The following is a 16,044-nucleotide window of genomic DNA, read 5'->3' on the forward strand; positions in this document are numbered from 1 at the left end:
AAAATCAAAAGTCAAACTTTATTTAAACAATAAATTAACAAATACTATTTAAAAAAAGTTCTGAGTACCTACAGCATTACTGTACAATCAGGCTCGCTGATCCGTCCCAGATCTTAAACGCCCGATTGTGGCGCTTAGGGTAGAGTGAAGTTCATATATACACCCGATTCTGTTTTTGCACGGATTTTTTTTACACGGCCGTGCAAAAAAAGTTTCCATACATTTTTTTTCTCCAAATCCTTATTTTTGCATGAAACGTCGAGAACTGGTGTTACTTTTTTTGCACGGTTTTTGAATTTTTGAACTGAAAACTTTTTTTGCGTGATACGCATCCTCCGTGCAAAAACAGAATCGGGTGTATGTAGAAACAAAAATTGTTTAGATTTCTGTACTTTTCTGTTATTTTCTCAAACATAATTCAATACAAACCTCTACCACAGACAAACAGACGTAACACTTAGAACAAATTTCATTAAAATCCATCGCCCAGTTTACACCACCATCATCTGGTAAGCATGTGGTACGAAATAACGTTTCGTGCAACAAGACCTACAGATGGCGGTAGTGTGAAACGTCAAACACAAAGAAAAACGTTGCGCGTGCCTCTGGTTGTGAGATTTGTATCATAACGTATTTGAAATGATCGTTAAATGAGTGGTCGATAGAAATTTTGTCAGTGTTACGTCTGTTTGTCTGTGCCTTTACTGACTATAATCATCAACAAATAACTTCACATTTGTAATAATATTAATGACTCTGTTCAAGTCAGGATAAAACTTGATAACAATGGCACATAACGAAAATGTCTAAAAAAACACTTATTCTGTAATGCTTTTTGCAATTTATTCATTGTGATGTTGAGATATAGTAATAAATGGAGTAGTATTTAGTATTATGTCTGCACAAATCCAGTTTAGTTGGTAATTGCATGAGAAGTAGTCATTTTATGAATTTCCTTATTTCTGAGTGAACGCTCCAGCTCATGGTACAGTCAACTTTCGTTCGTTGCACTAAACCTGTAGCCCACTTAGTGAAAGACTTTCAATAATCGGCTGAATTTCGAGCTGTCAAATAACATAGAACAAAAGAAAAACAGAGCTAAAATAATATAATAATAGCTGATAAATTGTGTCTTATGTCAGAAAATAACGTTTGCCTTCGTTTTAAGTGGGCTATAGCTCAACTAACAGAAGCCCAATTAAAACGTAGCCCACTTTAAGATAGTGCAACGAACGAAATTCGACTGTACCTACAAGGTTAGGATTACAGAACGTTACGTCGACAATCGATTCCGCACCATTTCTGTGGAAGGTGCTCACTGTACCCCCATTTGCTAGCTCTACATATAATGCGGCCAAAGATTCCAACAATAGCTGGCCTCTTTTATTGGTGCAGGGGCTACCCCACTCCACTGCCCATGCATTAAAGTCGCCAGCTATCACTACTGGCTGCCGATTAGCTAGTTCGGCTATCGTCCTATCGACCATGTGGGAAAATGTCTCAATCGACGGCCTTCAGGGCGCGTAACAGCTGCAATAGAACACGCCGTTGATTTTTGCTATCGCAAAACCGGTATTTGAGATAGAGACTACTTCTTGGATTGGGTATCGTCATGTCGTCCCTATAGCTGCTAGCTGTTGAGACCTATTCACCACCCAGTTCTCGTTTTTGACTGATATGCAGTATGGGTCCGAAAGTAACACCACGCTAGTCTTCGTTTCCTAGACTGACTGCCAAAGCTGCTACTGGGCTGCATCACAGTGGTTTAAATTTAACTGTGTTAGGTACTTCCGTTTTGATTGCTTTGATTCTCCGCTTGTTTTCGGACATTTGTGTCCACTCGTTAAGTGTTCGTTGTCTACCCTGTCGACCAATATTAGGCAGTTAGAGATTTGCTTACAATCGCTTGCCCTATGGCCTTCGGTGCCGCATTTTTTTGCCCAACTTTCTTCTTTCGGGACCATTGCAATTCCCCGACTTCCGGAAACACTTGAAGAAAACTTCAGGAGGTTGTTGTATGCTCAACCAGTTCTTCGCTTTGTTGGCCTCTGCAACCGGCAGCCTGATCGCCGCCACCTAGGTGCCCTGCGGGACCTTTCTAAGGTGGATGGTCTTATTGGCTGCATTTGAATTTATGCTTAGAAGAATCAAGGAAATTACCAGAACAAATGCAGGACCGCTGAGGTTTTCTTATATATTTTTTTTGAGTTTTCATTTAGATGAAATATCGGGAATTCAATATAGACATTAATAATCTTTGCATACCTTTACATTTCTTAATTCCGTTGGACCGTGATTAGTTTGCGACTAGTTTGAGCCACGTTGGGTAAGCTAGTTTTGACTCAAACTTAAAAATGTTTTGTATGTCTTAAATAAAAAAATCAATAATAATTATCCCTTCAACACTGAAGTTCAACATAAATGAATGTGCTGATAATGTTTCCTCGGTCGGTCACGCACCCCGAGAACGAATCAAAACATCTTGCCTTCACACTTCTCTGTTTTCCGTGAGGATGATACCTGGGATACGGTGATCATCAAATTACCACCACCACCCATTCGACAAGTACCGCACTGTGTCCCAACCAGCATTTCAATCGCGCCCAAGATCCACAGACCCAACAAAGCTAGCTGACTGGCAGCGCAGGAGAGCGCAATAATCGTGCAGTTTTGTAATTCTATATCCTTCGCATCGACTTTCCGACTACTGCTGTTATGAAGCAGAACGGGGCGACCAACCGACATCACCGATCACGGTGCTTCCGTGACCGTTATTATCAGAAAATAATCGCCATCAAACCTGTGGCAGTCTTCTAACGTTGTCTACATGGAGATTTAAACAAGCACTCTTTGAATTCATCTCAATTAGAAGGATCGGTAGGAATCCTTTTTTACGATTTCAGTGAGCGGGATTAGTTCTGAGATTCAATCCAAGGATGGAGTCCTCATGAATTGTTTTGTGTGTCAAAACGTACCTTAAGTATTGAACAATACTTTGGCCTTTTTTCGATTTCCATACTCGGTAAATTACCAACTTTGAAGGGTTGGATTTGAGTTTTTTATGGAACTATTTGAATTAAATTTTCACAACATTTCGGGCATTTTGACATCTTTATTCACAGAAGAGAGGATCAACGAAGAGAAATCGAGCATGTTGCTTACGCCCTTATCTAGCACTTGTTTGGAATGTTGTACCCAAAAGTATTCAAACGAACTCTCCAGCAGCAATATTTTTGTTTTCAACAAGCCATCATTAGAAGAGGATTTTTGCATGGGAATTCGGATGGAAAATGGATCAATTAGCGATGCTAATATGTTTTCATAGTTTATTAGGCTGACATGAAACGAAAGTACAAAAAAATGTATTTTGGACATACCGTTATGCGTATATTATTTGGGCGTGTACGGCAAAATCAAATATAAATGTTTAAATTATATGGGTACGCGTAACGGTTTGTCCACATTACTTTATATACCCTATTGATGAAAAATACTCGCATGAATCCTTGTTTCCTCATTGCCTACTCTTGTCGAATGTGTCAACTATTCGATTATAGTCAACATTGTTATTTCTAGGAATTTGTAGGTTTATACCACCAATAGGGCGTAACTTCAAAGCGGGCCCATCGAGCATGCAGTTAAGCTGTAAAAATCGACTAGTGAGCACAGATATGATGGAGATTATATATTCTGACAATAACGGTCTGGAGAGCAACGTGTCAACGGCTGCCGTGACGAGCCAGTTGCCGCTGTTTGTTGGTATATATACCAAACGAAAAGCTTTTCCCCTGACGAAGTGAATCAGAAGTGGCAAGTATAGCGTAACAATATGTATGATTCAACTCGTTATTCATAGTGAACATTACAACCACAGTCACTTTATCCACAGCGTGGCGAACAGACTAATCGGAGGCAGTTGAGCGTGACGTCAATTAACATCTTAAGTACATACATAAGTACGTTGGGACGTCATACTCGATTGGCTCTAACAGTTCTATTTACCAGACTGTAAATATAGTGCCTGTAATTTAAATTCGCTCTAGCAAACTTTTCTACCTATTTAAATACTAATCATTAAATATTTTCAACTTACCACAGCAGGCGGTTTAATTGGTGCGATCTGTTTTTCAACACCTGCTGGTGTGTTATCACAATCGGTCGTTTCCATTCTGAGAGCTACGGATGTCCCAACATCAGCAGCGTGAATCCCATCTGTAGTGATCCGTCCTTCATTCACTTCAATCGTGTTAATTCCAGGTTTACACTCTGGGCTACTGTTGAGTGGTCTGATTGCATCGCTCTGCATGGATAAAAATTGCAATTAATGTGATATCTAAACATTCTTACGTAACATTTACCTCCACTATTCCAGAGTCGCGGCTCTGTTGTATGATGTCCTTCGTATTGCTAGCTTCGATCTTGCATGGTCTATCGCCAGCACCTTCAGTTGCCATTAGATCAGTATCTCTATCAGGCGCACATTCGGCATTCTCACTTGAAGCTCCGAAAGGCTTCGAAGCGGATTGTTCCACATCGTTCATTTGCGAGAGATTCTCTCTGTCGTCCTTATGGTGCGGTTCCTCCGAATCTGATTCATCGTTTGAATCACCCTTGATTTGAAACATGTATACGTTAGCTTCCAACGGAGGTATAACGGACTGACCCGGGCCAATTTCCTGTTTAAAATTTGAAAAATAATGGTTTTAGTGAAGTACCTTCCTTCTGGCGTAACGTTCCCACTGGGACAGAGCCTGCTTCTCAGCTTAGTGTTCTTATGAGCACTTCCACAGTTATTAACTGAGAGCTTACTATGCCAATGACCATTTTTGCATGCGTATATCGTGTGGCAGGTACGAAGATAGTCTATGCCCTGGAAGTCGAGAAAATTTACAACCCGAAAAGATTCTCGACCGGTGGGATTCGAACCCACGACCCTCAGCTTGGTCTTGCTGAATAGCTGCGCGTTTACCGCTACGGCTATCTGGGTTTTAGTGACGTATACACATGAATAAAAATAAACGAGTGTTCTAAGGTTCTTGGAATCATTTGAATTACGATTAAAATTAATATAATTTGAACAATTGTATTAACAATTGCGTATAAATTCTAAAATATATCGAACAAATTACTTAAATCGTCTCCTGTTAAAACTATTTGATGTGTGCCGTGATGTTGTATGTTTAAAAAAATCACTTTACAGAGTGCAGAGCTACTTGGGCAATACCATGATTCACTTTGGCTCTTTCTCGACCAAATTATCTGAAAGTTTGCAATAAGAAGCATTTCAATACGACGCACAATGTGGTCAAATACAACCTCAGGAGCTTTCATAAAATAAAACCCTGCCGTAATTAATCAAATGTGCCAAGAATAAGATCCGGCACCCTATTTTTATAATTACCGATGCCGTTTTCCACGCCGCGATGCGCTGGAACACCTCAGCTCCTTTCCCTTCCATGCCAGTGCCCTCCAGAACGTTCTCCCATTCTGATTCGGTGAGGGTCCCGAAGCACTCGGCGGGGTAATGTTTATCTAAACAAAAAAGATAGTAATATTATTAATAAATGTGAACTACAGAAAAATTATCATTCTTACCGAATAGTGTCAACACAATGGCTGCAGGCAATCCAATTTGCATTGACACGGTGTAAATGTGGTGGAATTTTTCGTCCACCACCCACATTTGTCGTTCGAACGTTGTCATATTACAACCAACGTTTATATTTCGCTACCACTGCACTTTTTTCACCATTACGGTTTTATTATCACTTCGAAAAACGTTCAAAATATCGCGGAATCACCGGACGTAGAACACACGCGACCGCCATTTGTATTTCTGACGAATGGAGCGCAGCAGAGGGACCACGCAGAAAATGAAAACAAATCAAAAATAGAATGATTTTCACAAAGGGGCTATGATGAAATATAAACATCTTGCTTTAGAATGATTCACATACGCAAATTTAGCCCTGCCTGATATGACAAATTATCAGTCAATATGCAAAAAAAAAGAATTCAATCAGTAAACAAACATTATTCATTGTTGCTCGAAAAATCATTCATAAGAGTCTGTCATTCAATTTTAGGAATAATCGATTGCGCATAGGACTGAATGAGAATTCATTCATTTTCTGGCGGGTGATTTCGTTCAGTGTAGTCATCCATCGGTTAAACACATTCTCGCTCTCGAAACCAAGCGCCAGATTCGCAGCAACCTTCGTCGAGAGTGGACGTGTTTTCCGTTCGGCTTCACCCGTCGATTCCATGTGGATCGTTTCGTTCTCTGAATATAGGTGGTCATATAGTTTGTTTTTGAAATTGGAAAGGTTGAACACCTCGTGCGGCAATCCCGGAGGAATCACCGCTGAAATACATAAGTGTGCAGTTCGTCGTGGGAAATTTATTTTTAATTGAGTGTCCTACCCTACCAGAGAAAAGTGTTGCCTCAGCATCAGCGGATGAAGAAAAGAGCAAACACCTGGCACCGGGCGATGATGGATTATTAATTGTGCTACAATGTGTCTGTTGCAGATCGTGGAGGAGACGCTTGGTGGATTTCGAAATGCAACGATCGCAACTGAGTAGGCTGTGGTGAGCGCGAGTGAGTGAATGTGCAGAGGTTTTCGCGATTTGAAATGAAATATGAATTAAAAATAACTCCTTCGGGAGAGTAGCAGGCGGTGCTGGTTTTGGAATCGAATCGAGCGCGAAAAGTTAGTGTGAGCAGGTTAAGCAGTGCATTCACGATTGGCAACAATGTGATCCGTGAAGAGGAGCAGAGAAGCTAAACTACACTGAGAAAAATCTACACGTCAAGGTCGTGTGTTTTACTTATAGATTTGCGCAATGAGGAAAACCACATGATTTGAGTGTGGTAGCCATATGGATTTCATCATTGATTTCACGGTATGATAGCATGTGTATCAACATTAGGTTGTCATGTGAAACAAACATGAATTTCCAAATATTAAATCATGAAAACCAACTGATTTGCTTACTGAATTCGAAATGTAGTAGCTTTAGATAGTCATGTGTGATAGAACATAAATGTCAAGGGACTGAAAGAAGAAATTTGGTAAAAAAACTTTTGCTCCCCAAAATATGGATCTGAGGCTCCTCTGCTTGTCGCAAGCTCTCTTGATTTTTTTTCAAACCCGTGAGTTAGCAACAAGCGGGGCGCCGCAAATCCATAATTTGGGAAGCCAGGGATAAGCATATTCCATTTTTTTCGAAACTGAAAGCCAGGAAAATCTGTTAGTGGAATCCGATTTTTCTACTAAACTATACATTATAATCAATGTTTTCTTATAGAAAGGTAGAACTCTCGTACATCGGTCAACTTCACTAATAAAAGAAAAATCGAATTCACAAATTTTCATCTAACACTTTCAGCTTCAAAATTTGCTTCTTCTCTTTGGAAGCATGATGATGACTGTCGTTCGACACGAGGTCCAACCGCAATTCAGTTCACTATGCATCCCAGGGGTTGATCACAAACAATCTATAAGCTTTGAACATGGAAATCGATAGCATAGCTCATGGATTTCATCATAACAATCTCATTGCGCAAATCAATGAATCGACCAACTTGAACATGATGATTATGACACAAGATAACCATAAGCAAAACACACTGAATCCGTGTTGTAGTGATGATCTATGCGTCCATAGGTTGACACATACGAATCTGAAGAGAAAGCTTCGGGAACTTATGTGGAAAAAATATGGAATCCCTGTTGTCGGTTGATGAATCAATTCATGAAGCAAAACACAGGAATTTAATGTGTAACACACACGAAGTTTGCAAGAAAATCATAGCAAATCGATATGGATGTTCATGAATCGATCCATAATTTTAAACACACAGATCGAGCGTGTGGATTTTTATCAGTGTAAGGGCAGCGCCACATCACAATAAAGTGCATAACGCTGCGAGCGAGTGAGAAACGTGTGAAATTTGATACTTTGAAAACGCGAAACCCGCGCTAGGTTGGTGTTTCGTACGTGGAGTTCAAAGATCCCTTGGCTCGAAGTTAAACGAGCAGCAATAATAATCGAAACGGTGTTGAAACTCTGCGGGATGATATTGTACATTTTGCACAGTAGGGAATTGGCACATTTCGCGCGCTACTAAAACGGCTCGTGTCGTGAGATCGGTTTTATCCAGTCACAAACTCAGGCGAATAGTGAAGCAAGAAATTAAAAATTTCTATAACGTCAGTTGTAATTGGAGACGTTGGATTTTCTACATGCCAATGAGAAGAGACAAACAGATGCCTTGGACATAGGATTGAAATCGGTGCAATGAACTAAGTGACAAAGCTGGCTCGTATAGCAGTAATCGATAATTAGTAGCAGTCAATGCGATTTATTCAATCAGAAGGAACTGGATAAGGTGAGTTTTTTATTTGCCTTTTATATATTGATTGCCAATCACAGTTTTGTGTACTAAATATTACAAACACCTAATGCTAAGCAGCTTTTTCACTCAAATTCTTTACATAGTTGTATGATATGATCAGAATCTTACGGAAAAATTCAGTCTGACTAATAATCTTAAGTGTTTTAAAATACAGTGATGTTCTGAATAGCAGCACATGTGGATTTTCATACATAAGTTTTGTTCCTTTTCAAGCAATTGAGCTGGAAATTTTTCCACAGAACAACAAAGTTAACTCTCTCTTTTGATATTTCGTATCTCGATATCGAGTTAGAGGATCATAGCACGGTATACTAGGTATATATTAAGAAGGTGATATATTCCGAAAACTGACAGCTACTTGACGACGTCATTCCTGTCCACCTCGAACAAATTTGCCAAAAAAAATGATCTAGTGATCCGGAAGGTATATGGTACGATAGGAGTGACGTCACATGTTTACAATGAAACTTGATATTTACATCAGTAAAGAGCCTGCCTTGTTAATTTTTATGCCGTGGATCATAGTAGAAGTTGGTTTTCATGGCTAATTCGATGGTCTCTTGGATCGCAGTTGCACTGGTTTTGTGTTCTGTAACTCGATACCTGCCTATCTCGATGGTCTCCTTAGTATCGAGTAATGGAGAGTTTACTATATGTTTGATTTTGTTATCACAAAAATTCATTATGTTTTTCTGAGCCCCTACCGAAAAGTGATCTACTAGGTAAAATTGTGCAAAATGATACCAGTTTTAAAAAATGTCCATAATTGCTATTTGATATTAGTAAGTTATGTTTTCAATCACTTACTATTTGAACAACCTCCACCTAAACGAATGTACTTATTTTAACAAAACCTAAATTCTGTAAACCCACCAAAATTTGTTCTGAGGAAAACTTTTTTTTAAGTATCCATTATGAAAATTTGTCCTAAATATCTGTTTTCTAACGAGATTCTTTGGTCAAAATTTAAAAAAGATAATGAAAATGGGGTTTTTAGTGTAATTTGAAAACAATGTTACTTTTCAATGTTTCATGATAAAAAATAAAATATGTTTTAGTGTGTAGTTTATCTTGTAGCCCAAACTATTCAGTACAATTTCTTCAGAGAACGTTTGTTCAAAATTCAACAGCTTCGAAGCAAGTTTTTCGAATAAATTTCATAGGCCATTTCCAGAAGTTAGTCGAATGTCAAAATTATAAATTTATATAAGAAAACATTTTTACAAAGCGATAAGGGTAGTACTTTGACTTTTAATCTACCCTAATCTTCTTCCCAACTTTTGCCCAAATCTCTATTGCGATCATCAAACAGACGTTCCTAAGCAACGTCACAGTGTACGCTACCAGCAATCAGCCCTTGCCTTAGTTTTGCAGTCTATTATTCAAGACTACTATACAACTATGATGAGACCTGAAATGCTACTTAAGTGGTTAAAGAAAAGAACGAAAAAGTTTTATTAAAAGGTCCACATTCCCCATTTCACTGCCAAATAATTACCATACTATACTTTTGGTATCGACATTTATGACACTATAACCTAATCACCGATTATCACTCATTAACTTTCATGATACACATCAGATATACAGTCACCCCACGCAGTTGAATCACCCACAATTTATGAATCAGCTGACTTCAAAAGACAAAATTATTATTAAATTTGTCACAAAACATCACAGAATTGTTTTTACTGATAAGGAACTATGTGTAAAAATAATTCTGTGATGTTTTGTGACAAGTTTGATAATAATTTTGTCTTTTGAAATCAGCTGATTCATAAATTGTGGGTGATTCAACTGCGTGGGGTCACTGTACTTTTCATTATACAGGTCGGACTCGATTATCCGGAGTATCGATTTTTTTTTTTCACTACGGATAATCAAATCTTGCGGATAATCGAATCACTAAGAAAAAAATTGAAATCTTCGATAAAAGAACATAAATATTATCTTTTTTTGTTTGTTTTATTAATATGATGCGGTAACGTAGCCAGAAATTATTTCTAGGAACAGTAGGAACAAGGAAAAAAAATTTGACCAGCATACACAAAAAATAAAACACTTTTTCAAACCCCCCTTTACTTAAATATTTACGTTCAAAACTGCAAAACCATTCGTATTGTATATTGCAATACCAAATTATCTCAGATTTATGCATAAAAATTGAAAAACAAGAACAACAAAAAACAAATTCCGGATAATCGAGTCTAAAATTCCGGATAATCGAATTCCGGATAATCGAGTCCCCGGATAATCGAGTCTCTGGATAATCGAGTCCGACCTGTACCACTTTTCACTATCACAGCTACAACTTTCTATTAAAATTTTATAACACCACTTTTTTATTTTTTTTTTCATTACCATTTATCATCTGTGATCATTACTTAATAATTTCCAATGCTCTTTCAGCTGCAGTGCCCATAACTGCATAACAGTCACATTCGACATTTTTGACAAATTGGAGTTAATACCATGAAGAGATGAATATGATGAAAATGATAAATACTTATTTATACTTGTTTTTAATTATGAATCGTGGTTTATGGCTAACCAGCCGAGTGGAAGTTTAACAACTACCGAAAAGCTAAACATTACATATAATTTGCAATTGGATTAGATGGACAAATTCATGTGAAGATTTGCAAAAAAGTTACACGTCTTCTCAGTGAGAATCGAGAGGTGCACTTTGCGAAAAAGGACCACGTGATTATTGAGCTGAAATCGAATTCAGGTTAACTTCTGCGTTCATGAGTCCTCTCATGGCGTAGTGGTAACGCGCCCCAACTAGAGATCGGGGGTCGTGAGTTCGATTCTCACTGAGAAGACGTGTAACTTTTTCGCAAATCTTCACATCAATTTGTCCATCTAATCCAATTGCAAATTATATGTAATGTTTAGCTTTACGGAACTTATTTATGTTTTTTTTTTCTCGAATTTTCTAGAACAATCTCACAGATTTCAGTGAATTGATCGAAAGTATTTACCATTGATGACTCTCCATGGTATTAACTCCAATTTGTCAAAAATGTCGAATGTGACTGTTATGCAGTTATGGGCAGTGCACTAATCTGCCCATAACTGCATATATGTAACATTCGACAAAAGTAGGCGTTGAGTAAATGGAATACCAAGTTTGCATTTTATGACAGTATGGGAGGATACTAAAATTTCTAAAATTTACCAGGAACTCAAAAGTGCTTATTTGAGGCTGATATTTTGTACAACTTATATCGCATACTAGGTGAATTGTCAGAAAATAAGTCTGATAGAAATTTCATTGCTATCACCTTACGAGGCTCATTTAAAATCTCAGTGTGACTTTTATGCGGTTATAATTATCAATGTGACAAAACAACTTGGTATTTTTTTCGAATTTTCTAGAACAATCTAACAGATTTCAGTAAGTTGATCGAAAGTATTTATCAATTGATGACTCTCCATGGTATTAACTCCAATTTGTCAAAAATGTCGAATGTGACTGTTATGCAGTTATGGACAGTAATAAGGTAATAGGATTTATTCGGAAAAATTATGAAAAAAAACAGCAGGGTAAATTGTCCCATAATGAAAAGTAACCGCATATCAGTTACACTACAGATTTCCGTCCTGTCTAACACAAAAATAAACCGTGTTTTGTTCTTCTCTATATTTTCAGGGAAAGATATCTAAGTGATAACTAAATTGTGAAACTTCCATTATAATCTGATCATGTTTCAATTTTCTGGGATTTTTTTAAATATTCGTATGGAAAACGAGTTTGGAAACTTCACACCCCATTTTCTCATTACCTATTTTTACAGATGGGACTGACTTGTGATTCACGGCAGTATAAAGGATGCTGAACTGAACCATCTACAACTAGCACTGGTTCATAAATAACTACTGAGCCCTAGCGGTCCCTTCTTTCGAAGAGGACCTAATGATATGCCGAAACATATTAACAGATCCTTCGCCTGAAAGCAGACGTTTCATGATAAATCATGAACCATTAGAGATGTGCCAAAGCATTGGGAAGGTGATACGTTTCACAGACGGGAATTGATATGGTGCACCTTCTACACTGGCACCGTCAAACCCTGTGATATTGACCAAGAAAACACTTATTCTACCATAACTAAAACATATGCAAAATTTACTCCAAATCTAAGATGGTTGAGTTTTGTGACTGACCGATTTGACATGGAATTCGTCGTATGATGTTTACTTCTCTAACTTAATACTTTCTCTAACTTGATACTTTCATAAAAAGTTTCAAATACAATTCAATCATGCAATCGCAAGAAAAAATCATTAACTTAAAAACAACTAGTGGTTCCCACCTGGGAGGGAGAAACCAATACGAAATTTATGTACGTCAAGGTGAGCCGAGATTCTGCTGTCACGAACTGTCACTGTGAGCCCAGATCTAAAACAATGGACAAACATGATAAAAGCGCGTAATTGATCAAAACATATTATTGCATTTCATCAAATGTGTCAAAAAATCGATTGAAAAGCTATTCATGCTTATTCACAAGTAATGTCACAATAGCACCTTTTATTCTGATTGAATAGAAAGTATTTGAAACGCATAATTTAAATTTTTCCAATAAATACGAAAATGAAATGCATAGAAAACTTTGGCTCTTTTTCCATGTTTGTCCAGAACGATCGATGGAACACAACAAATGAAAACTAGCGATTTTCATCATGTCTGCCTTGATTTTCGTTGGCAAGCTGGAGTTTTCTTGCAGTTCGAAATAACTTTGTGCCATATTTCGTGTGTAATATCGGTGCCTCCCTCCCAGGTTCCCACAAACCTCATCTCGCCATCAAGTAGGCTTTTGTAAAACGTCATGTTGTTCCCCATACAAAATGACACATTAGTCTTCTCCAGATTTTCCGATTATTCCGGAGACTTGCCCGAAATTTCACCTCACACGATCACGTCGCATCCCTTGTCGAGTGCGCCAGTGAAAAACTTCATTCCGTTGAACCGTCCTCAAGCCATTCCGTGACATACAAAACCACTCCTTTCCCTATATGAAAATCTTTTCACTGCATTCAGGATTCTCAGTACACAAAATGTAAACAAAAATTCTGACTACATTTCTTGAAAGTTTACACCCATAGAGTAACAAACCCTATTTGGTTTTTGAAGGATTTGTTCGAAATTTGGAGCTACGGCTCTTTTCATTTTTTTGCTTCATTTTTCCTTCGTACAGCAATATTGCATGAACTAATGAGAATTCCTCAATGTAACCTTCGGAAGAAATGTTCTTCATACCAGAAGGCATTTCATTAGTGAACATGTCGTGGCAGTATTCTCATTTTTTCGTAGTGTTTTTGCTTCAATATACCTGATTTGGCCAGCGTATTCATAATTTGGTCACTCTCATTGATTGGTAAATCAAGAAATAAAAATTTAAAATGTGGCTGAAACTGTTTTTTCGATTTTTTGTTTTCGTATTAAATAAAACAGTCAAGCTGAAGAATAGAAATGAAGATACTTTAAATATCGAACTGGTTTGAAAAACCGAATACGGTTTTACTAGTATGGGTTTGTACTTTCAGGATCTGAAGACAGAATGTGGTTTACATTCGATGACCTCGAAAATGTTGCACTGTCTCATAAATCAAAAGAATCAAACAACCAACCGCACTTAAAAATATGACCGATTGGTTACTTGATGGCAATTGATCGATCAACGCTTTTCGTGGAACGCCTTCTGGCTCTCTATACATATTTGTGTTCTTGAAAATTCGAGATATGACGTTGATTCTTCTTAACTTAAACAAATTATTATGGCTTTGGTAAGACCACCCGCCTAAACAATTCAATTAATGTATCCAAAATCAAGAATCAATAAATCTTTCTCGATGCAGTATGTCATTATTTGTGAAAAAATGATTAGTTTTGAGACTTGAAAAAGTGATGAAACGTCACGTTTATTTTTAGGGACGGGATAAAATCGAACACTACGATTTTCGCACACAATTTTACAGTGATTCTACGAATTATACCTAAATAATGTTGTACATACTAATCACGCTGAGAAATAGATTGTGCAATTAACAGAAAATCGGGTCAAACTTGGCAAACTTGTTTGTCAACTCAGGGCTAACAAACATTTTTGTTGAATTCAACTCGACATGTTTGTCAGTTCAACAATCGTGATTGTTGTCATGTTTGTGAATTCGACAATCATTTTTGTTGAATCAACAATAAACATTTTTTGTCGAATTGACATCTGGTTTGTTGAACCGATAATAAGGTTAGGTTGTACTTTGGTTGCATACAAGTTTTATGTTTTGAAAGGATTTTTTTCATTCAACAGCTTGTTTTTATTAGCTGAGAATCAGACTCTGTTCCAATAAGCATGTAACCTCAGGAAAAAAAATAAGAATAATATGAATAGGAGGAAGCGTATTCAGCTCTCAGCGATAGCTTGAATATTCAACATATTGAGTGCTAACAAGGTGAAATACTCATTCTACTGCTCAAAATCAAGATGACGCCAAAATCCAAGATAGCCGCCAGATTGTTTTCACTCAACATAATACTGCTATTTTTCACTCAACTCAAAGAAAAAAACAACGTTTAAATACTTGTGTATTTGTTGAGCAAAAAATGATGTTTGCTTTGATTGCACTCGCCATATATGTACGTCAAAATCGTAGAGCATGTTTTAGAAAATCGTTCATTACATAGGGTAAATACCATTGCTCACCAAGTTTTTGTACACAATTTTTTCTCAGCCTTCTGATGGTATTCTCAGAATTCAAAACGAACGGTGCGCTAATGGTAAAAAAAAGTTTTTCTGGCAGAATTCGAAATGGCCGCCTAAATTTGTTTAACCATTTGTCAGTCGCCCTAGTGTACTGAGTACACACACCTTAAGAAAAATCGAAAAACCATTGAAATTCCATTCAGATTGATCAGGTTTTTTTCGAAATTACATTCAAATTGATCAGGTTGGTCTTATTCCAAGATCTACTCTTCTCTTGCTTGTAGAGAAAGAATATTTCAAAAAATAAAAAATCAACGAAAAGTATTCGAAAACGGTATTCGCTTCCAGTGGGACAATTTGCCCTTTGAAGGAAGCACCACACTAGACAACGGACTAGCTTGCAACACCCAGTGGCACAGTCGAAACACATTTCTGACGAAAAGTTTACCGGACTGAAGCGGGAATTGAACCCACGCTCCTTGACTCGATGCGGCTAAATGCTTGGTTACATTAACCGCACAGCCACGAAGCCCAGAATATTGATGTCTTCGGCAAATTCCTTCAGATCAATGAAACCAATTGGACAGTGGACAAATAAAATCTTGAAAACGCCCTCACCCTACAGTGGCCATCGGGTTGTGTCCCGGAGGAACCGGAAGATTGGACATTTCGCAATGTAACTTCTCGCAAATATCTCAGAGTCCCGATTTTTTAGCAAAATGGTGTCTTTGGCACTGTGATGAGCCACTTGATTTGGAATTCTGCCACCAGTTGGCCTAAATTGGCCATCAGATTACCTAATATGAAAATTTGTGACATGTTGTCAAAATCGAACGGGCACTGTTACTCAAATCATTATAAGTGACCAAATCATTGTTCAACGAATTTGCAAAATGTTTCATATAGAAAAAT

The 16,044-nt window shown here is 37.6% G+C and overlaps 2 protein-coding genes across 3 annotated transcripts in view; one reads left to right on the forward strand and one right to left on the reverse strand.

The window, feature by feature from the left end:
- Positions 1-3,340: 3,340 nt before the first annotated feature.
- LOC110678325 lies at positions 3,341-5,958 on the reverse strand. The gene is made up of 5 exons (XM_021851055.1): positions 5,596-5,958; positions 5,402-5,532; positions 4,359-4,676; positions 4,094-4,300; positions 3,341-3,643 (listed from the first exon to the last, which is right to left on the reverse strand). The coding sequence occupies exons 1-5, from the start codon at positions 5,702-5,704 to the stop codon at positions 3,515-3,517; spliced, it is 894 nt and encodes a 297-aa protein (XP_021706747.1). The 5' UTR covers positions 5,705-5,958; the 3' UTR covers positions 3,341-3,514.
- Positions 5,959-7,882: 1,924 nt separating this feature from the next.
- Positions 7,883-16,044, forward strand: part of LOC5575516 (sine oculis-binding protein homolog) — a 129,965-nt gene continuing 121,803 nt past the window's right edge. For both annotated transcript variants that reach the window (XR_002502646.1, XM_021854917.1), the window contains exon 1: positions 7,883-8,395. The gene's annotated coding sequence lies outside the window, so the exon portion shown is untranslated. The remainder of the gene's footprint in view (positions 8,396-16,044) is intronic.

This window comes from Aedes aegypti, chromosome 3 (assembly GCF_002204515.2).
Source record: "Aedes aegypti strain LVP_AGWG chromosome 3, AaegL5.0 Primary Assembly, whole genome shotgun sequence".
In the NCBI taxonomy this organism is placed as follows: domain Eukaryota; kingdom Metazoa; phylum Arthropoda; class Insecta; order Diptera; family Culicidae; genus Aedes; species Aedes aegypti.